Below are 22,782 nucleotides of genomic sequence, written 5' to 3' on the forward strand. Positions count from 1 at the left end.
CAAAACATTGTAATAATCATGATTTTAGGGTTCATGTTAACGGAAAATTCTTTAAAAGATACAAGTAGTGATGACAACATTGTTCCCTTTTTGGTAGCCGAGTGTCAATTTTATTTAACTAAAACCTTAAAATTGAGTTAAAAATTCATTGGCATATGCATTTTACCCCGTTCGATCCCACTTTGATGAGAATAGATGACGAAACTTAGTTTTAAAATTAAATTATCGGTCGACCAACTTTAAGGGCAGCGGCTGCAGGAATAACAATTCGCTTAGCTAAGCATTTTCGGCGCTTTCCCATAAAATTTCCAACCCGGGTAAATATTTGTGCGAATTTCTGCCGGAAAACCATGAAGCTCAACTATGTATGTCCATGTGCTGGTGATTTTCTCGGTAATTTACATGTGTGTGTGTGTCTGGGGGTCTGTGAATAAATTCTGCAATGCGTAGCTCAAAATTTCCAACACTAAATTGTTATGGTTTTTAGTCTTAAAGATAAACGTACTTAGCCAGGAGCCAGTGGACTCGGTCGTTTTGGTGTCGGTTCATTGTAAACTTTTGCATATGCCCGAAAATATTTACTCGTGCGGAGGTGGAGATTGTTTAGTTAAACCGTAAAAAGACTGGCATGTCCGGGTTTTCGGACTGAGTTTCATCCTCTGTCGCTGCCAGAGACAATGCAACATTTAAGAAAATTTAAGCCGCAGGCGACTTAAAAACGAGACGAGTCTCAGAGTCCCTTTTTGTCAGTGGTCCTTTTTTCAGCCGAGTCGGGCCATATGATTTAGCCATTCTGTTGTTGCTGCCATTGTTGGGGATTTGGCCTGCCTTTGCCTTTGCCTTTGGATTTTTTACTCATTGTCTTCGGAAAGCCCGAAAACAGCGAGACCAAAGTGGATGGCCAACTAGGAGCAAAGCCGGGGATAGATGGATGGACAGGCAAACAATTGTTGTTTGTATCCTGGTTAGCTTTGGCCCAGGATCTGCTGATGCCTCCTCATCCCGTGCTGCGGCTGCTTTGGCTGCTGTACAAATTAGTTTCTAATACCTTCAAGTCAAACAGTGGACCCGGAGACCTTTGCCGGCAGGGCAAACAGAGAGCCCGCCCGGCAAACACTGGATCTGTGGATCAAATCGGGCCTGGTCAAAGTCTTGCCTTTGGTCCTGGCCCCCGCCCAGAAGTTTGCCGAATCACTTGAGCGTGTTTATGAAATAACGTTGACTTGAGTCGGGTCTATATAGTTGGTATATTTGGTACACTTGGGGGCGTTTTCGTTTGCCTTCGCACTCCCTGAGCCGCCTAATTACAAAACTCACCCGTTGTCGATTGATTCCACAGCAAATGGTATTTTAAATAGTTTCGCTTAGTTTCATTTAGCCCCATTTAAAGTCCACTTCAAAGGATTCCCCCGAAAACCCCTTCAAAGATTGCGTAATGATGCAGACGCTGCTCCTCCGACCGAAAGTTGGCCCGAAAACAGAACCACAAGACCAAGACCATGTGGCGGGTTTAATGAGCTAACTGATTCTCTCGATTCCTCGCTCACCGTCATCCTCCGTTTATCTTTGGCCAAAAGTTTTAAAATTAATTTTTAATTGTTTATGCAGCAAAAGTTCAGCTTCCAGTTAAAGGAGGAAGGCAACGGGAAAAATAAAAACAACTTCTGCAGCACTAAGGAATAATAAAGATACTTTTGTTCCCTGTTTGCATTGTGTTGCCTTCTCGAAAGACCTGCTGCTGCTGCAAAATAACCAATTTTCATTAGGCCAATAAGGAAAATTAGCGGGTTAAAGATAATACACTTAGTACATGTCGCGTCTTATTAAAGAATCAAGCCAATTAAATGATATAAAATAAATATCTCTATATAATGAGTAGTACTGCGCCATTACATGTCTTCCATACTCTACCATAGAATTAACAGTTAGTCAGAGCAAAAATGTATATAAAGACTTAAGATTACATTTATTTATAGGGCTGATTGTATTCAAAATACAAATTATAGATATTAAAAAAAAAAATTAAGGTATAACACGGATTTCCTGATATTCTCCGATCTTTGAGAATTTCCTGACCTTGTACTTGAACCATAAACGACAGCTGCTTTTAGCCAACTAACCCAGAGATCTAAGACCTTGCCTTGAGCAGAGTTCAGAGCAGATGTGAATGCAAATTTCGAACGGTGGGTATTTATTCAGACAATAATCGGGGCAACAAAATGCCCATTGATAACGATCGTGTATAACCGTAAAGTGGGGTGGCGAACGTCTGAACCCATGGGTATTACGACCGGGCCCATTTGCATAACACTGGCCCAAAAGAGTTGACGGCGCGGTGTCAGCACTAAAAGCAGAAAAACCAGCGGAAAACAGAGGCAATGCTTTATAAAAGAAAATTATGCAAATTGCTAATAAATTATAGTGAGCCAGCGAACGACATGTAAAATAATAACAAGCGGACGGAGATGGAGCTGGCGATGGTAGAATGTGGATGGTAGATGGTGGATAGCTTTTTCGGAGGAGGAGGAGCGGTCGCGAATTGAATTACAAATGTAAACACAACAGGACAGCGCAGGAGGACGAGAGGCGTTCCAGGACATGCCGGAGAGTGCTGACAGGATGGGGGAACGGGCTGGAGCACTGGCACTGCGAAATCATTAAAATAATAAAGCGCTGTGTTCGCTTTCAAGACGACAACAACGCGATGACGACGCTGACAACGGCGACAAGGACATTAACTGGCGAGCGGATAATGGCGAAACTTTTTGACATTTATTGTGTTTGTGTCGAATGTTTATTTATGATTGCACGCGGCCGGGAAGTTCGGCCCGTATTTACATTACAATGATCAGAAGAGCATAACTAAGGGCCGCCGATTCGCAACCCAATACCATCCTCATACCATCCCCAATCCTCGGTTCTCAAATGCCCATCCATATCATCAGCTTGTTTGCGTATGCGAATGCGTATTAAATTAATGATACTTTCTAGTTCATAAAATTCGTTATGCCAAAAGCTCTGATTCTCATTCTGGTTCCGAATCTGTTCTGTGTGCCAGTATCAACGTCAACACACAAATCAAATAATCACATAAATGAGAGCACAACACAAACGCTCGCACTTGCGGCGGGTGTGTCTATTGGATTGAAACAAATTGATTGTCATAAAACATCGTTTATACATATTATAATGTGTCATAGGATGTTCATGCTTCATTTCATACTTTTGGTACGAAGCCCAACCGCCAAAAAATATACAGTTGAGCTCACACAGCTCAAACCAACATCTGCCACATTTTAAATTTCAGATGTGCAAAGAATAAGTACCGGGAATAAACTTAAAATAAATGTTTAATGACTTGTAGGTTGGTTTAAAGAAATAATAAAAATCATATATTGAAGAATAGGACTCATTGTACTTAGTCTTATAATATTACAGACAACCGAAGTCTATTTAACATTTAAAATTTGTCTGTAAATATTTTACCAGAAGCATATCTTAAAATACTTATATCATAATATTTCTTTGGTCGAAATATGGTTATACTCAAGGATCAATTTTGAGGAATGAAAGTGTTCGTTTGTATCATTGATTTGATATTTTTTCTAATAGATAGGAATATTCTATTTTACTTGCCTTGGATTAAACTAAAGCAAGATAATTTTAAAGAAGCTCCACTGTACTTACATCCTCATCTCGGTGGTCCGCCACGTTTTCACAAGTGGCGATGTGAGTGATTGCGATAAGGACGCCGCTGTCCGGGGATCGGGAGTGTTTCATATATATTTTTGGCCCCTTTATGAGGGCGATAGTTCCCCTAGCAACTCCATCCGAAGTCACAAACCCAAGGCAGGCGAAATTTATGGTTGTTTACAGCAGATTGCACACCCCATTTGCTTTGTTTTGCACTCGCTGCCACTTGACACACATTTTGGGGCAAAAACTCAAGATGGCTATATGACGATGACTCTTGAAAAACCGAAAAACTTACGCAGTTTTGTCTCTTTAATTAGTCCAAGGCCGCGGGGCGGGGGGAAATGTTCGTAAGACCCACGGGAGCGCCAAAGTGAAAGTGCCCCAACATCATATGCATGATTTGTGAAAAGTTTCCTCCTCCTCCTGGAAGGATACTCCTTCTCCGTCCTCTTGCTGCCGCCAGCAAGCTTGTTTTGCCAAGTTTATGAATTTCATAGCCAAAGTTTTTCGGCAGCGCATAACATGCTACCAACTTGTAAGCTGCTCCCTGTTTTCTCGTCTTCGTCCTTTTCGCGTACACCATATTTTCGGCGAAATCTTTGATATCCTCGTCGCAAGGAGCTGTTAACGGGATGCGGGCCACAGTTTATTACAACAACTCTACGGGCCGTAAAATTCCCCATCGCACAATTAGCCGATTACGCCGCCAGGATGGTTTATCGATGGGTATACTGACATCAATGGTGACAGGCTACCGACTAATATAATCGTTAACAATTTTAATTGAAATTTCAATATCTGATATCTGGTTTAAATTTACTTTATTTAATCTGAAAAAGCAATCTATTTATTAATTTAGGTATATAATAAAATTAAAGCTCAATAAGTATTTTACTTACGTTCTTTTTAGATTAGCAGTTCCTAGGAGGTGTAGTAACTTCACATTTGTATAAGATATTAAAACGATTATAGATTGACATGAACATTACAAACGTCGCAACACTCGTATATTAAAAGTTTTTAAATAAAACGTTTACATTGGTGTGGCGTGGGTATTTGTTCTGCTTATTTTTTCTTATAGTCTTAAATTGCTAATTTAATTATTGTTTTATAATATTATTCAGTAATATTTCACACAGTTATCTGATTAAATTCAATATGTAGAAATCTCATATAAAACAAATCCTTTACGAATCACAAAACGGAACAAATTAAAACAAACTCGAATACCTATTAGGGAAACCCATTAAACAAATACGTCGTGCTGCCCGTGCGACCTTTCGCCAACCATCAATCTTGAGCGGTTCGTTGAACTCCGAACCGAGTAGTACGCAAATTACCGATAGCCACTTGAGAAATTAACGTTCGAAACTATTAATAAATGTCCGTGCTGGGCGAGCAAACGCACGGTGCCATTAAAATGCTCGATACCATTGTGTTTTTGCATTAAATCTTGTTAAGAGGTCCGATGCTCGCTCTTGACCGTGAAGCTGTATCTTAAGGTATAGCAATAGCAGTCGAATCCGATCGGAGCAGCGAACCTCAAACGAAAGCGAAACGTAGACCATTTAGTTCCGCACTGGGCAATCTTCGGGCAACTCCACCTATGGACTATGGGATAGACAACCCAATTTTGACCAAATATTATGTCTGCTGCTCAAAATAAACAATTTTCTATCAATGGAAATAGAAATAAAGGAAATTGGGTTCAATTGAGTGCTTAAAATTAACAATTTTTTAATAATTTGATGGTATAAGATCAAGATATCTTACACATACTAGAAAAAATGAGAGCATTTTAATTCGATAAAAAAATTAAATTTTTTGTCTAACTATTTCATAATAACCAACGGTTCTTTAGATGTATCAGTTTTATATAGGCGGTACAGGTATGAAACTCATAAGAAACTATACAGGTGTGATGAAGGATAGTATTAATATGAGGACAGAAAATATATATTTTCCATTTCTAATTCAAAACTGTTTTTTATCCTATATCCAGAATATTTTATTAATAAGTTAGGACTTTGCCTAAATGGCGTTGGTAATTGTATGTTAATACAAAATGTAATTTCTCTTCTTTTAAATGCAATCAAAACTAAAGAGCTTTACCCTTTTTGATTCCATATTAAGAATATAATATCAATAGGATTTGTATTTGGAGTTTCACATTCTCTTTTGTCTTTAAGTTGGAATATGATGGCATAAGCCTTTTCTATATTTTTGCCTATTTTACCCACTGTGCTCTAGACCAAACCGGCTTCCAGCTGGGCCTAATCTCCACGTGAAGATGAGGCTGGGGGACGCCAAGGGTGGCGGGGGCACTTGAGGGCTCGAGTGGCGCATGTTGGGGCTTTGGCCAGATTCATTGCTTTGTTACCGATTCGGAATCGGTTTCGATTTCGGTTTCCGCCGCTGTTTGCCGGCAAACAGAGCGCTGGTCATTGTTTGGCTTGAAGCTGGCAAACATTGGAGCGTATAAATATGCGGACAAATTGCGACTATTAATCATTCGACCCATAGATTCCATCGTTAAAGCAATTAGCTTGGAGATCTATAGCAAAATGGTGAATATCCCCTCAGCAGGATGCCCTAGCCACAGGATTACTCTAACATTATACATTCCTCCGCATTGCAGAAACTTTTCTTAGCGTGCATCTTTATTGCCGCCGCGACGGCTGCAGTGATTCCTGTCGAACAAGCCAGGCACCGTCGTGACGTCTCCGAGATCGTGAACGAGTACATCCCGCCGGCGGAGGAAGTTGGTGCCGAGCTGGCCCAAGACCCCGCCGCCCTGGGAGAAGATGGATACCGCTACAAGACCGTGCGCCGCCTGAAACTCCGTCATCGTCGTGATGTTTCCGAGATCGCCAACGAGTACCTGCCCCCCACTGAGGATGTTGCCACTGAAGCCCCCATTGAGGAAGCCCCAGTTGAGGAAGCTTCTCAGGATTCCGCTGTTCTTGCTGCCGATGGATACCAGTACAAGACCGTGCGTCGTCTTAAGTACCGCCAGCGCCGCGATGTTTCCGAGATTGCCAACGAATACCTGCCCCCTACCGAAGAGGTGGTTGCTGATGCCCCAGTTGAGGAGGTTCCCATTGAGGAAGCCAGCCAGGATTCCGCTGTTCTTTCTACTGATGGATACAAGTACAAGACTGTCCGTCGCCTGAAGCTCCGCCATCGTCGTGATGTTTCCGAGATCGCCAACGAGTACCTGCCTCCTACTGAGGATGTTGCTACCGAAGCTCCCATTGAGGAAGCTCCAGTCGAGGCTGCTTCTCAGGATTCCGCTGTCCTGGCCGCTGATGGTTATCAGTACAAGACTGTGCGTCGCCTTAAGTACAGACAGCGCCGCGATGTCTCCGAGATTGCCAACGATTATCTGCCCCCAACTGAGGAGGTTGTTGCCGATGCCCCAATTGAGGAGGCTCCAGTTGAGGAAGCTAGCCAGGATTCTGCTGTCCTTTCCGCAGATGGATACAAATATAAGACTGTCCGTCGCCTGAAGTACCGTCAACGTCGGGATGTTTCCGAAATCGCCAATGAGTACCTGCCCCCCACTGAGGATGTTGCCACTGAAGCCCCCATTGAGGAAGCCCCAGTTGAAGAAGCTTCTCAGGATTCCGCTGTTCTGGCCGCCGATGGTTACCAGTACAAAACCGTGCGTCGCCTGAAGTATCGCCAGCGTCGGGACGTTTCCGAGATTGCCAACGAATACCTGCCCCCTACCGAAGAGGTTGTTGCTGATGCCCCAGTTGAGGAGGTTCCCATTGAGGAAGCTAGCCAGGATTCTGCTGTCCTTTCCGCTGATGGATACAAGTACAAGACTGTCCGCCGTCTTAAGTACCGTCAGCGTCGTGATGTTTCCGAGATTGCCAACGAATACCTGCCCCCCACCGAAGAGGTTGTTGCTGATGCCCCAGTTGAGGAGGTTCCCATTGAGGAAGCTAGCCAAGATTCTGCTGTCCTTTCCGCTGATGGATACAAGTACAAGACTGTCCGTCGCCTGAAGTACCGTCAACGTCGGGATGTTTCCGAAATCGCCAATGAGTACCTGCCCCCCACTGAGGATGTTGCTACCGAAGCCCCCATTGAGGAAGCTCCAGTCGAAGCTGCTTCTCAGGATTCCGCTGTCCTTGCTGCCGATGGATACCAATACAAGACCGTGCGTCGTCTTAAGTACCGTCAACGTCGTGACGTTTCCGAGATCGCCAACGAATACTTGCCCCCTTCCGAGGAGGTCGTTACTGAGGCTCCTCTGGAGGAGGCTCCTGTTGAGGAAGCTTCCCAAGACTCCGCTGTTTTGGCCGCCGATGGATACCAATACAAGACCGTGCGTCGCCTGAAGTACCGCCAGCGCCGCGATGTTTCCGAGATTGCCAACGAATACCTGCCCCCATCTGAGGAGGTTGTTGCCGATGCCCCAGTTGAGGAGGTTCCAATTGAGGAAGCTAGCCAGGACTCTGCTGTTCTTTCCGCTGATGGATATAAGTACAAGACTGTCCGCCGCCTGAAGTACCGTCAACGTCGTGATGTTTCTGAGATCGCCAACGAATATCTGCCTCCTACTGAGGATGTTGCTACCGAAGCCCCCATTGAGGAAGTTCCAGTCGAGGCTGCTTCTCAGGATTCCGCTGTTCTTGCTGCCGATGGATACCAGTACAAGACCGTGCGCCGTCTTAAGTACCGCCAGCGCCGGGATGTTTCCGAGATCGCCAACGAATACCTGCCCCCTTCCGAGGAGGTCGTCACCGAGGCTCCTCTGGAGGAGGCTCCTGTTGAGGAAGCTTCTCAGGACTCCGCTGTCCTGGCTGCCGATGGCTACCAGTACAAGACCGTGCGTCGCCTGAAGTACCGCCAGCGCCGCGATGTCTCCGAGATTGCCGGCGACTACCTGCCCCCCGCCGAGGAGGAGGTGGTGGCTGATGCGCCCGTCGAGGAAGTGTCCCAGGACTCCGCTGTCCTCGGGGACGAGGGCTACCGGTACAAGACTGTGCGCCGCCTGAAGCTGCGTCATCGCCGTGCCCTGTAAGACTCGACTTGCGCGAATATACCTCAACCTGTACCTGAACAACTCGTTCACGACTCGAACCACTCACCCCCACCAACCACTATTAGGCCGTAAGTTTTGCTATTATTTAACGATTGAAATCAACGAATAAATCCAACAAAAATTGTTATACCATATCCCGCCTGTGTTTGTGCTTATCCGACTCCGGGGAGCCCACTCCGAGGACTGGGCACCTGTTGGGAATGGGACTTGGACTCGATTCCATAAATTGTGTACCTTTTCGCTTAGTTATGACAGCAACAGTTAAGCTCATGGCTCAGCGCACAGGAACGCAATTATCCAAAATCGAGGTGGGTGAGGGCGACGGGTCAGCGGGCTGGTCAGGACTCGACCCTGGGTCCTGTATTTCGTCCCGGGTCCTGGCACCTTACTCGCTGCCAGGCACAACTTCGGCGAACTCTAACAAATATTTTAAGCTATGCTTTTGAAGATGTTAATCTCATGTCAAGTCCACTTTACACACAACGTTAAGGGTTTGCCCTGGCCTGCCATGTCCTTCTCAGCCCCTTTATCCCTGCACTGAAAGAAATTTTAAAGCTATTATTACTTAAAATAATTCTATAAATCCCACATATTATGATGGTCCCAAACTATTTTGATTTTGAGTAGGAATTAACAATGTTTTTTGGTATATAGGTATTCATAATACCCAAATACAAATGGTATTATAATAATTATCCAAAATATTTTAAAAATATTTTCTGTCAGTGCCTCCACCCGCCAATTGATTTGCGAGCGTGGGTGTGCGGGTGTGGGTCGTTGTTTGGTGTTGGCAGGAGCAGAAAAAAAAAGTTGTTAAGTTAAAAGGCATTTGAACCGCAGCGAGCCAAGGATTTCGGTCAGCGCTCCTTTCTGGGATCTAACAACTTCCTTTGCACGCGCCTCCAACAAGGAGGTTGGCCCAAAGAGGAAGGACTCGGCACGGGGACCGTTGGACAGACGAACTAATAATAATTTATCGATCCCCTAGCCCAAGTAGTCACATACGTGGGTCGCCCTATGATTTATGGCAGCCAGGGACTTGAGTGGGCGGGTCCAAAACGGGGATCCTGGGACGGGCCGATGGAGGCGGAGCTGGCAGGACCTGCTGGCACAATCCAAGGTGCCAGACTGGCGGCCAGCGCAGTGCCAAATTGGTTTAATGTGTGGTTAGACAACTTATTTAACGTTTTCAAGTGGTTAGCGCCCACACAATCTCGCCCTGCCAGATATGTGGAGCAGGGACAGTCACTCAGGTGGCCCGGCTCTCATTGCCCGGGGGCAGGTGTGGGTACTACACTATAAATATTTATTTTACCGCAGGTCTTTCAGTTTTGATTCGGATTAGTAAATTCACCAGGGAGTTAAAGGGTTTTAATAGATATATTTACGTTTTTGATTTTTGTAACGATGTTGTGGAATTTTTTAAAACTTAACATATTATTAAAATACAGTAATTGCTTACTTAAGATAGTTGGTTAATTAGTTATATAAATAATCTAATTTGTGGCAAAATTATGCTACTTCTGAAACAAGAAATACATAGAATTAAAGCATTAACACATTTTCGAAAAAATATGTTTAAGAACGCAATAATCAGGCTCATTTCATAAATACATAACTTGTATGATTCCAGTAGACTTAAAGAGTTTTTAAGCTCGTATTTTTTCCACTGTAGGTATATCGTTTTGCTGCGCTTTGTTTGGCCACATAAATCATGCAATGCCGTTATTTACTCTTTTGTCGAGCGGCAAACTGGTTACGTATGCCACTATCTGCGGTATCTACAAGTGCACAAGCCCCCAGGCTGACGCCCCCACTCGGGGAATCTGGTACTCCGGGGGGTACGGGTATGGGCATTCGAATCGGAATGGAGCATAAATCAGTTGAAGCCATTTTGTAAGCACGCCATCAAGGCGAAATTATGACATCATTAAAACAATTATCTGCGCTAAATTATACGATCTGATAAGTCGCGACAAGACACCCACTCACCCCAGGATAAAGTTTCTTTTTTCGGGGGAGAAATCACATAAAAATTGTATGAATTATTTCAAATATTTTCAATTACCAAGGGTTCAAGCCGAGGCGAAAGCTTGCGGAGGACCGCATAAATAGATTTATGCTCCACTCGAGCATGGCACATTAACAGGACATTCCAAGGAGCAGCGAGAGTAATGAAAGTGAAATTATGGCTTTCGACCCTGACCCGATGGCAACTGCCTCAAATTTTAGCTTGATTAAAATTCAAAAAGTTCTCGGTCACATGCTTGGGGCCATAATTTATCACTTAATGGCCTCTCATTATTGAAGTGGGTTTAATTTGTTGATCCAACAGTCATTCTGCAAAATCAATTCCTGTCGCTGATTAGCTTGATTCCCCTATTTGGTCAAATGCAAATATAACTATTCCGGGGACCAAGATAAGATGTCAAGATACCAGGGTCCAACCATTATGACATCAGCTGCACTGAGAACTAAAGAACTGGATAATAATAGAATTTATGTGCCCTAACTCAAATAAAATCCATTCAAGATTTGGAGAATTAAGAAATCTCTGATGATTCAAAATCAGTTGGTAAAGTATACATTATCATAGATATATCAATCTATTATCACGATTTTTTTGTAATTTTCGTAACACCCTTTTGAACACCCTTAGCACCCTTACAAGAAGAGCAAAGAAATCTTCTATGGTTTAAAGTCAGTTTCTAAAGAGTACATTAAAAATAATATATCAAGTAAATTTTCTGATTTTTGTAAAACTTTTTTGAAGAGATATATATTACTATTTGCAACCTCCTTTTATGTGCTTTGGATTCTGGAACCCCCATTTCTTTCTGTGCATGGACATGGACATGAACATGGACATGGCCATATCTATCTGTGTGGTAAACATGGTGCAGCAACTTTATGACCACAATATAATTTATTCAATGCCATTTGGAGGAGCAAGGATGAGGGGAAGGATGAAGCCGGGGGAGGGCAAGACAAGCAATTGACATTTTTGTGACTTTTGAAAACTATAAAATGTGCAGCTCGGAACATGGCACATGGAGCATGGAACATGGCAACTGGCAAATAGCAAACGGCGAAGCCAAGGCAAGGGCATAATGATGACGGGCATAAAGACCGCACAACAGACAGCTATATGGTTGTGCCATACATATAGGGACCGGCTGAGCCGGGCATAAAAATAACCCCGGCACCGAGCGTAGTTGTTGGACAAAATAATAAAGTTGCGCTTGATTATGTGTTGGCCTCGGACACAAAGAAGTAAATACAAATACGCCGGCAACTAGACTAAAATTGTCAGGACTTACAGGACATTACACGTCCGCCCACGAGGATCTGATGGCCACAGGACCCTGGCCATTTGTCCAGCTCGTCAACGGCAACACGGGCACAGGCCACCAGCAGCAATAACAACATCAACAACACGGAAGGAGCCCAAGGAGCGTATGCCGGATATCCTTTTTGACATGTCATTAAATTTTATACACACAATAATTTTTCACAATTTGCTTTATGGCCATTTTAAGAGTCTGCCCTGAGTTAAAAATTCTCCACACGCCCATGTAAGCATCGACACCCTCGACAAAAGGTTGAGACAATGATATAGACACATATCAAACACTGGCCAGATCCTTCAAGTTTCCTCGGGCTGGTCGGTGAAAATGATGGATGGGACAGGGGCCAACTGCTTGGGGTCAACAAAATAAGATGGAATTGATATAAAATTGGTGTAGAATATTCAATCATTCTGGGTGAGCTTATGTTTCGACTCAAGAGCTCTACTCAGATGTTGGCCAAATTGAAAACTGTTTGTACATCCTTAATGAATTGATGTAGCGTTTTGCATAAATAATAGGGCAGAGACCTTTGTTTAACAATCCTTTAAAGGTTCATTGTTTGGGGTGTCGGTTAAAACTAATCAAGATTATTGCTTTTCAGCTGGGGCCTACGAGATTTAAGGTAACACACTTGGGAAAAAATGTGAAATTGAAATTATTATAAATTAAATTAAATTAGGTCACTGAATGAGTAAATAATTACCATTATATAGTAGAAAAGCCACTGATAGATAAGTTTATTAAGCCACAATTTTCATTAAATATTATTTTGAATTTTCAATTGGCTTATGTGCATAGTCTTTGGGTCTTCACTTATCTAAGCAACCTGTGATTTATGTTATAGGTCTTCATTTAGCCTAGCATTTAACTTAAGCCAAAACGCCTAACTGTCCTACTTCAATGAAACGCACTGTATGATTATTTGCAATCATCTTTCGGGAGGCAGACATCAAACCGCAGAACGATTATGGAGGCAACTCTCTACGGTCATAAGCCCCAAATGCGGGGCCGCAAAAGCAGCAGGATCCGCATCCAAAGGACACTTGGCTGTACCGTATAATTTTACGGCCATTAAGTATTATTTCAAAATCGAACCGAGCCACACTAAGCCTTTGTTTGTTTGTGTCCGGTGTTTCTAGATTGCTGAAATTATAGCTTTTATTATGATACACTGATGGCCGGGTCAAGTGCCGGTGTTGTTAAATTGGCTTAAGGTGGAATTATAGAGCACCGAAACGATTTCAACCGAATCGATATTGGGGCCAATCACAAGGGGGAAAAGCATTGAACTCAAACAGACAGATATTCTACACACAAAATGCAAAGCGAACTTGAAAAGTCTCGTTTGAGGGAAGTTTGGGGGAACTGCAGTATCCGACTTATAGCCCCCCTTGCCATCCAGCTAGTTAGCCATATGTGGTTGTCAAGCAAAGCCAAGTCACTCTCTGGCAATAAAGGAAATCTTCTTACAAAACATTCGCTTAAGTTTATTCAAACAAACTTAGATAACACTCGAAGAATAAGAAGACCGAGCTCCGGAGACGGAGAAGAATGGAGATGGGGCCACACAGGCAGAGACATCCGGAGCAGGGAGCAGGGGGCAGGGAGCAGAGACAAAGGAGCCACCAATCAGTCAGGCGGAATAAGCATCACCGCACGAGCCCTCGAACTTTTCCTCGTCCGTGTGCCCATTCCAATATCCTCCAATTACAATGTCTTTTGTTTTATATATGTGACTGGGCACACTGGAAAAACTGAAAAAAGTAGGATTCAGGAAGTACTTATACCAGCTGGTTTTGATTTCCATTTATAAGGATTACAATATGAAGATATAGTAAGTTTCAACTATTATAAATCAGCATATGTATATGTTCTTCCTACGCCAAAGTCTTCAAGCTTCTAGGATTTTGTGTGAAATTATTTTTCATAGTATACTTTTAGACACCTTTACTGAAAATTTAAAATATCTTAAGCTATCTTTTATATTTTTAGTGTCCTTAAACTAGCATCTAACTTTGTTCATATTATTATCACTACTTAACCTCTTCCCTATAGACAAAATATAATCTCTTTCGTCTAGATTTCGTAGATTTTTATGTATTTGAGGAACCAAAAGCGAATTTCTCCGAGTGTAGGTAAACCGGTAGGAGAGGCAAGCTAAACGCTTACTTTCTCTCTCACTTCGTTGGCCGTTTTTGGCCATTTTGTGTCTGCTACGTTGGCTCGGATTAAATGTATGACCGAGGAGCAGTTCAAAACCATGATTACACTTCAATCTATTTTCTCCTCCGGTCGACTGTCTCCATTTTGTTTTATGTCTCCGTGTGTGTGAGTGGGTGTGTTTTGTGTGTGGCTATGTGTGTGTTAGCCAGAAGAGCAACACAAAAATGGGATTCAGCCGAGAAAAATTCGTTTCAAAGACATATAAAATGTTCGGGGGGATATTGGATATAAACCATTGAATTTAATCAAAAAGGATTTAGGTTAGGATGTGCGTGGGCCGCCTTTTGCAGCCACAATGGGTTACATCGGCTTGACCTTGCGACTTGAAAAATCGCGCACTCTGCCACGTGCCACCCCTTTTAAGACCACCCTCTTAAAGCCAGCCAACCACTCGCGATTCCCCAGCGAAAGTGGTCATAAACCTAGTGGAGTAGTAAAAGTAAGTTGTAGATGCCAGGACATCATGTCCTGATAGCGAAAAGGTTGCTCATTTGCTGCCCGAAATAGTTCGTGATATTATTATTCAAATTGGGGGAAAGCGGGTTTAAGCATTTGAGTACCCGGACAATTTGGAGAAACTACCCAACTCTGAGGTAAAAACATTTTATGCTGCTGTATTCTCTGGAGATATAAAAACAATAACTTGGACGTCGGAATGTTTGCTTTGAAATGTTTAACCGGGTATGTGCATTGAACATTTTTCAAGATCTTACCTCTGAAATATTTGCTGACCAGACAAATTTTATTAATGCAATAAAACATTTCATTTTATTTATGAGGATACTTGAACCGTAAAACTTGCCTTTTCAGATTTCAGAAACACAGTGCCACATTATGCCGCCAGTACTTAATATTTAACCCCATAGTTTTACACAATTAAGCCATTGTTTTAAAAGCTCTAGAGATTTTAGAAACATACCGAGAAAACTTGTTCACCTTGACTTCTGCCCCCAATTCGCAGTGAGCTTGGGCCTGGATTTTAAGTGGAAAGCCGCCGCCAGACGGATGACCCATGTGACCCCCATCCCATCCGCAACCTGCCCAGTTTCTCCTTCCGGGGACGCAGACGCCATTTTAAATGCTGCACACAAAAAAAGCGCTTAGAGCACTTTGCTGGCAAATGCATAATTAAGTTATTAGGACAACAACGAAAACACTGCAAGCTAACGGAATTATCTAAGCAGGGGCCAGGGGAAAGCGGATGCGGCTGACTGCAGGGGATGAAGGAGCGGGGTTGGAAGGTCCCAGGGGCAGGGGATGGCAGGACCAACCAGGGGCAAGGTTGGCAGTCCGGGCATCCTGTCTGGCCAACCACCAGCAGGCACACGGCGGATCAGGACGAAGGACGGAGCTGAATCTGGCGAGCGGTGCGTGCAACAAATTCGTTAACCGCTTGCCAGCCACCGCCCCACCCCAAAGTTAAAAACGCAGCCGGCGGCATCATCGAGATGCACTTAAAAAAATTACTGGGAATTTAGACATACTATACAAAAATATTTTTGAAATTAGAATCCTACATTTTTAAGTAGGTGTAATGTTTAAAGGTATTTTAAAAGCAAAATAGGTCATCATTTTACCTATTATACGTAATTTTAGGAACACAATGTAAATTGAATATGTTAGTTCTTAGGATAAACTTTGTTTGTCATAGGTTAAACACTTAGAATATAGTGTTATTTACTTTATAAAAGATTTCAAAAAGAGGATTGTTGAACATAAATACAAAGATGTGATAAAATATTTTTGCAATACATAAAAAGATTTAAAAGAAAATAGATTTCAAAAGATTTGAAAACTCTTTTTTAGGTTCCTTAAAGTATGCAATAAAAAGTATTTTGATAAATGACAAAGAAAATAAATATATATTTTAAAATTATACAAAAATGTGATAAAATACTTCTGTTACCACTAGAAAGCTGTAAAATTGTTAAAGATTTGAAATTACTTATTTTGGGAACCCAAAAGTAGGCAATAAAATATGTATGATAAATAGCAAAGGAAAAATTTATATTTTTTAAAACCCAGCTATTGACTTTATTTTTTACTATCCCTTACCTTTTTTCACAGCAACTCCGATATCCTTTTCCCCCAGTATGGCTGGCAAAAGTTGAGGAGTTATATTTCCTATGGGCGGTACCGGGACCGCCCCTTTATGCACACACACAGTCGCAGAACTGGCGGCGATTGCTCAGACGTTATAATTTGTAATCATGCTGAGTGCAGCGGCGGCCAAAAACCAGGAGGGGATGTTGGATGTGCTCGACCAGGACGAGATGGAGGACCAGGACGAGGACGAGGACGCAGGATGCGGATGTGGATGGGATGGGCATCCAGCAAGTGGTTGTTGACTGCCGGATGCTTAGCAAGGTCTTAGCTGTTATTACGCTCATGTGTCACTTTTGCAGGACCAAATGCGTGTGTCTGCATCCTCTCGCCGTCGCGCTCTATCTTTTTCCATCTCTGACTGTGTGTGTGTGTGTGTGTGTTTGCTCATATTTTATTCAGCATCTGGTGGTTATCCAACTACTGCCCTCTCGCTCGCTCTCGCCGACCATTCCTGTTTTTTTTGACGTCTGCAGACATTTTGCCAAGTTAATCTCCGGTTTGTTTTCCTGATAATGGGTTTGTCAACGGTACTTTGTGATGCCCTCTCTTTCTGTCTGTCTGTCCCTGACAGTGTGTGTGTGTGTGTGTGCGAGTATATCTATATTAATATTTGCATAAATGCAGTTGTAGTCGTGAGTGAGCTTTCTCCTTTTTTTCACTGTCTGCCAGATGAACTCTTTGCCGTTGGTCCTTGTTTTTCGGGTTCGTATTTACCCTGTCAAGCGGTAAAACAAGTGAGAGTGATACAAAAATGGTTATGGTGAGATTACAACTTTTAAGTACCCTGGTTTAAAGGGTAAGACATTATAATATATGGTTTATAAGTACACGATACATCACATAATTGTTGGAAATATCAAATAACCAACGTTTTGATCCCAAAAATATTTTATTTTACTATATATCTTTAAGTTCTTAAGACCTTGATCCCAAAAATGTAATATTTTTCTATATCTCAAATTATATATTATTTATATATTAATAAGCTGACCCTATACACCCCTCATCACTCGATGGAAATATCAAACAAGCAATGTTTCGATCCCAAAAATATTTTATTTTACTATATACATATATTTAAGTTCTTGAGGCCTTGATCCCAAAAATGTTTTTTTTTTTCTATATCTCAAATTATATTATTTTCAGCTAGCCCTATACACCCCTCTATCACTCGACACCCTCAACACACCCATCATATCGGGGCCATAAAATGGTGTTGCGTGGCAGCCACGCCCACAAATTTTATCTTGTGCCCGCCCCCAAATTAATCAAGCGGCTGTTGCAATTTTCTCACAATTCCAGCGAGGGATGTGTGTGCCTGATGTGTGGGCGACTCCTCATGCGGTTCAATCTGCTGCAATCTGCTTCAACGGGATCAGCTTCGGGATTGGACACCACCCAAGCCAACGACCACCACCTGCTGGTGACAAGGACCGAGTCCGCATCCGAGTTCCTGGCCGGAACACCTGCGCCGCCTGCGAGTTGAATCCTTCACAGGTGTCCTGGCCAAAAATTCGCCCCACCTTGCTGGCTGATTTTGACAAGCTCAATTAGGGCAGCAGAGCACTCTAACCGGATTGCAATCCGGATTGCGTTGGGGTGGCGATCCGAACCACTGTTTTCGGCAATAATGGGGCAAAACAAAAAAAAATAGAGGGAAACCGTTTAAATTAATTGCAGTTTTAAGCAGATTGAAACTTGTTAAACAGCGAGCCAACGAGCTTACAATCCGCAGCTGGCGGCGAAGTTTTTCCCACCCGCCGCACGCACAGTGCACCGCCCACACACACTGCACTTAAGATGATAATCATGTTTACGTGGCGCAAGTTAAATTGCTAACGTAATGGACTAACAGCAGGTGAGGACGACTCCGAGCTGGAAGGATTCAAGGAGCAGGAGCTGGATCTGGTAGCTCAAGGTGCACGGAAAAAATAATTATAACTTTGAAACGCTAAGATTATAAATTTTTTAAGAGACTAATTAAAAGAAAACATTTAAGGATTCAAAAAAAATGTATTCCGATTTCAAATTTCTTCTGATGATGCTCAAAAGTATGCAAGGTATAGCTAAAATTCTAAAAGAGACGTATTCGTTTCGAAAGACAATGTTTTTTTTATCAACTTAAGACCTCTTTTTCTACTTTAATATATAACATTCAAGAATGCCATCAAGAATCATAGGGTTTAGCAAGGTCTTATAAAGTTGCTTAAAAGTATGCAATAATATTTTTAAAATTCATAAGTCCAACAGATTTGTTGTACTTTTAGACAGGTTTTTAAGTGATTTAACTGCTTTAAACAAGTTTAGACCAATTTCTTTAATGATTCAAGGTCGTTAAACTAATGACAGATTTGGTTAAAGTTTCTTCACCCATATTTTTTTACAGTGAGCAAGCTGTTCATGCAGCTCATGCGTGCGCTGCTGTCAGCGGCACATTTTGGCTGCTTTCAAGTGGCCAACAACCTGGATGGCTCAGAAAAAGACCGTTTGCTTGGACGTGCCACCGGTTGGGGCAGGGTGCTTCTCGGGATTGAATTGGAAGCTGGCAAGGAGGGTGGATCGCAACGCTGCTGGGTGGTGTGCGCTTCATTGGACAACTGAATATGCAAATTGAATTGAGCGTATTATCGACAAGGAGGAGGCGGCGGCGGCAAAGAGGGCGTGGCCCTGCAGGTAAGCAGAACCGGCTTGGCCATCAACATAATCGCTCAAGCCAAGGGCTTTGGACGGGATTGCTATGGCGATGGCGATGGCAATGGCAATGGCAATGGCTATGGCTATGGCGTTGGCGAGATGGGATCGGTGCCCAGTGGGCCAAGATGGTGGCAAATGGTGCACAAAATTAAAATTTTAATGGCTAGCAGCTGATGCTTGTTTGGCTTTCAGCGGAATGGGTTGAGGATGAGAATGGAGATGTGGATGTGGATGAGGATGAGGCTGAGTTGAGCCAAAGAAAAGCACGATTAAAGCCGAGTCAACGAGCAGCTCTAAAATCATTGCGGCTTGCATATGAATATGGAAAACTGCTGCATACTTCTGGGCTGCCAGGGAAAGGCGAAGAGTGTTGCATACTTCCAGGCTGTGAGTAGGGGAAATTTGTTGCTCAAGTGTGTTGGAAATTGCATTGCCTGCTTTTAGGATACCACAGAAATACACAATTTTTCTGTTTTTAACTTTCCTGATTTTTATAAGATTTTACAATCAGTTACATTAATATTTATCGATTCACTTTAAGGAAATATTATTTACTAAGAAAAATATTCTAATTTTTAATCAAGTCCTAAGGCTAATGCCTTTTTTTTAAAGTCCCATAAAGGTTTGGAAAACTATATCCTCTAATTTTGAATTTTGTCGCATTTCTTGGAATTTTCATTCAATGTTCATCGTAACTTCTTGTTATAAAATATCTTAATGTCATTAGTTAATGGCTAAAATGAAAAAGCTATTTTTTTAAAAACATTTTTCCAGTAAAAACCATATTAACAAAAAATGATATTAAAAATTCACCTTTAAATCAAAAATAAAAGAAAGTAGTTATTGATGAGGAAAAAACCCCATAGCAGGGTATCGAAAAAAAATTGTTTACAGAAAGAAACAATTTGATAAAAACGTGTTTTATATTTTTGTTGTCCCCTGAAAATTGCAGTGATAAAGAGCTCTCCGCGGCGACTAATGTTCTCATTTGGTTCTTTGTTCTCTACTCAGTGGTTGTGTGTGTGTGAATACGTGAGTGTGCGATACACACACTCACACACTCAAGTGCCCGGTTGATTGACGCACGTAAACAATTTTTTCATTGAAAGAAGAGGCCTCAGTCAACGGCGAGCGCTGTTCGCGAGCGGAATTCCAGCTGCCGCAAAAAAACATAGAACCCTACAAAAAAACGGGCAAATAAATATATAAAAAAAAATCGGAACCCAAACACAAATTAGCGCTATGTAAGAGTCCGAGAACGAACCGAAAATTGGACAAGTGTCGCCGTCGGTCGGCCATAGAATAAAATAAATTATTCGGGGCATCACAGATGCCGATGTCGCGATGACGGAGCCAATTAGTGCGGCGGTGCAGCGCAGGAGGCAGCTGCTCCACAGCGTTGAAAGTTTGCGCGGTCGTGTCCGCCAAGTGCTGAAATGTGTTATTAATCTGCATATTGAGTTTTTGGTAATTGAACGGACAAATGCCCCCGCAAAGCCACCACTCCCTCTTAAATCCTGACCCTTAAATTGTTTTTACCATACAAGGGTAATCCACTTGGCCACAGAGTGACATTTGTTTGCATTTGTTATTGGTCACAAGTGCTAAACTCTCATCGACAGGCGGTTATATCTGCTATATCTTTTATATACGCAACCTTCTCCATCGATGTATAGACATTCTCCTTCTTATCTGGCCGTTGTGCCACTTTTGTTATCTCTCCATCACTTACAAAACCTTATAACTCACTTTCTGTAAATGCGGGCTTTCACTCTAAAAACAGTCGTTTCCATCATTGAGGTTTTTTAAAAAAGACTTTTTAAAAATAATATTATAAAATCAAAGTTAGAAATCATTGTATATGTAATTCCGTATTATTTCTGATAGAAATACAAATAAATCCTGGTATTTTATATGTTTTACTGATTTAACTAATTTTAAAAAAATAGCTGACATATCTAAGCTTTATCCGAATAAACATAAACTATTGTCATTGAAATCTTAGAAAAATACATTTAAAATGTACCTCTTATTGGCATTATCTTATTATAACTGGTCGGATACGCAATTTTTCAGGTTGTAGTCCATTACAATATTAAATAAATATATATTCCCAATAAAAACAGAACTAGTACCCAACTAATAAACCGTTAACTGACAATAACAATTATTTTTATTCGTATTATTTTAAGGAATATTTAAGTAAACTTTTTTGCCCTCCAATAGTCGACAGATATATCCATTAACCCTTTTGGCCTTCACAAATCTTATCGCGATTCCCATTCCCATTCTAATTCCACCTGTTATCACCTGTTGTTTAACAGGCCGCCCGGTAGCTCTGTTAACAGCTGCGGCTGCTATTTGGAACATGTTAATGCAATTATAGCCAGTTATTGGGAACGAAATGTTAGAATGTTGCGCTGGTCAAGAGGTTGAGGGTAGAGGGGAGGGAGGGGTTAGAGGGGAGGGAGGGGGTGAGGGAGGTTATTGGGGGTTGCAGTGATTACTGGCACCACTAATTAGACAATGTCGGTTCGGTCATAGGCGAACGAACGGGTTTGCAATGTATAACACAGTCATGGTTAGACAAATAGGTTCCAAATAAAATGTATATCAATAATATATATATATATTATTATACATTTTTATAAATCCCCATAAATATAGAATCTACAATTAAATTTTCAGAGAAAGAATTACTGAATCTTAACATCATATTATATTTTTACCCAACTTATTCATATTTTCTTACGATTATGTTCAGTATTCAAAAGTATATACTGTTATATAATGTGAAAACTATATACTGTGATATATTATTTCCCTATAAGCTAGTACAACCCATCTGAATACATAAGCTTTTCCTTTAAGACCTATTCTTCCGCTAGTTGGTGTCTGGGGTAGACCCCACCCTTTAGAGACATGCACCCAACATGAGCTTAGTTGGTTGCGTTCCGAGGCTTTGCTAATTGGGCGCTAATAGAGACGCTAGTGACGAGGCCTGTTGGAAGATATAGTAGCTGAAATCCGAGCCGAACATCGCCGAATGAATGGCGTGAATGGGAGGGGGTGGGATTGTTGGCGGATGGATAACTCAGCCAGAGGGAAAGTAAGGCTATCAGTGACCGTAACGCCGTCACTGTCATTGTGTCATCGGATACCGCAATGCAAATCGAGCAAAATAAGCGATTTCCAGCTAATCCAATTTCCACCCTCATCTCCATCTCACAGGTGCTCGAATCCGATGTGGCCGCTTTGTTGGATGAGGTGCGGGAATTCAACGATGACCACGAGGAGATGCGGCGTCTGGACAGGATGATAGAGGCTCTGAGGGACTACAGTGGACCCACGATATGCCACGAGTGGCCCTATCCCCTCATCTTCAAAGGCACAATTGACGAGGCGCATGTCGCACAAATACTCAATGCCAGTGAGTTGGAGAAGGATGTGGAGGAGGAGCTGGTTAAGATGTCCAACGGTAGGAACTGCCTCCAGCTGGATTCCGATTTGGTCACAAGTCAAAGGCGATCCAAAATCCTGTGGTTCTCCAGGAGGAGCAGCCGAAAACGAGCTGAGCGTTCAAAGGAACTTCATCCGATTGTATAAACGACTTCCTGAGAATAGAACTAGTCCGAAATAAATGTGAACAAAACAATA

General features: G+C 42.2%; 2 protein-coding genes across 2 annotated transcripts; both read left to right on the plus strand.

Moving 5' to 3' along the window:
* Positions 1 to 6,159: 6,159 nt before the first annotated feature.
* Positions 6,160 to 8,886, plus strand: LOC118877273 (enolase-phosphatase E1). Its single transcript, XM_036815180.3, has 2 exons — positions 6,160 to 6,263; positions 6,335 to 8,886. Exons 1-2 carry the CDS (start codon positions 6,261 to 6,263, stop codon positions 8,729 to 8,731), a joined length of 2,400 nt encoding a protein of 799 aa, XP_036671075.3. The 5' UTR covers positions 6,160 to 6,260; the 3' UTR covers positions 8,732 to 8,886.
* Positions 8,887 to 20,239: 11,353 nt separating this feature from the next.
* On the plus strand, positions 20,240 to 22,782 carry LOC118877274 (uncharacterized). Its single transcript, XM_036815182.3, has 2 exons — positions 20,240 to 20,592; positions 22,357 to 22,782. The coding sequence occupies exons 1-2, from the start codon at positions 20,470 to 20,472 to the stop codon at positions 22,729 to 22,731; spliced, it is 498 nt and encodes a 165-aa protein (XP_036671077.3). The 5' UTR covers positions 20,240 to 20,469; the 3' UTR covers positions 22,732 to 22,782.

The sequence above is a fragment of the Drosophila suzukii genome, chromosome 3 (genome assembly GCF_043229965.1).
Source record: "Drosophila suzukii chromosome 3, CBGP_Dsuzu_IsoJpt1.0, whole genome shotgun sequence".
NCBI classification, from domain to species: Eukaryota; Metazoa; Arthropoda; class Insecta; order Diptera; family Drosophilidae; genus Drosophila; species Drosophila suzukii.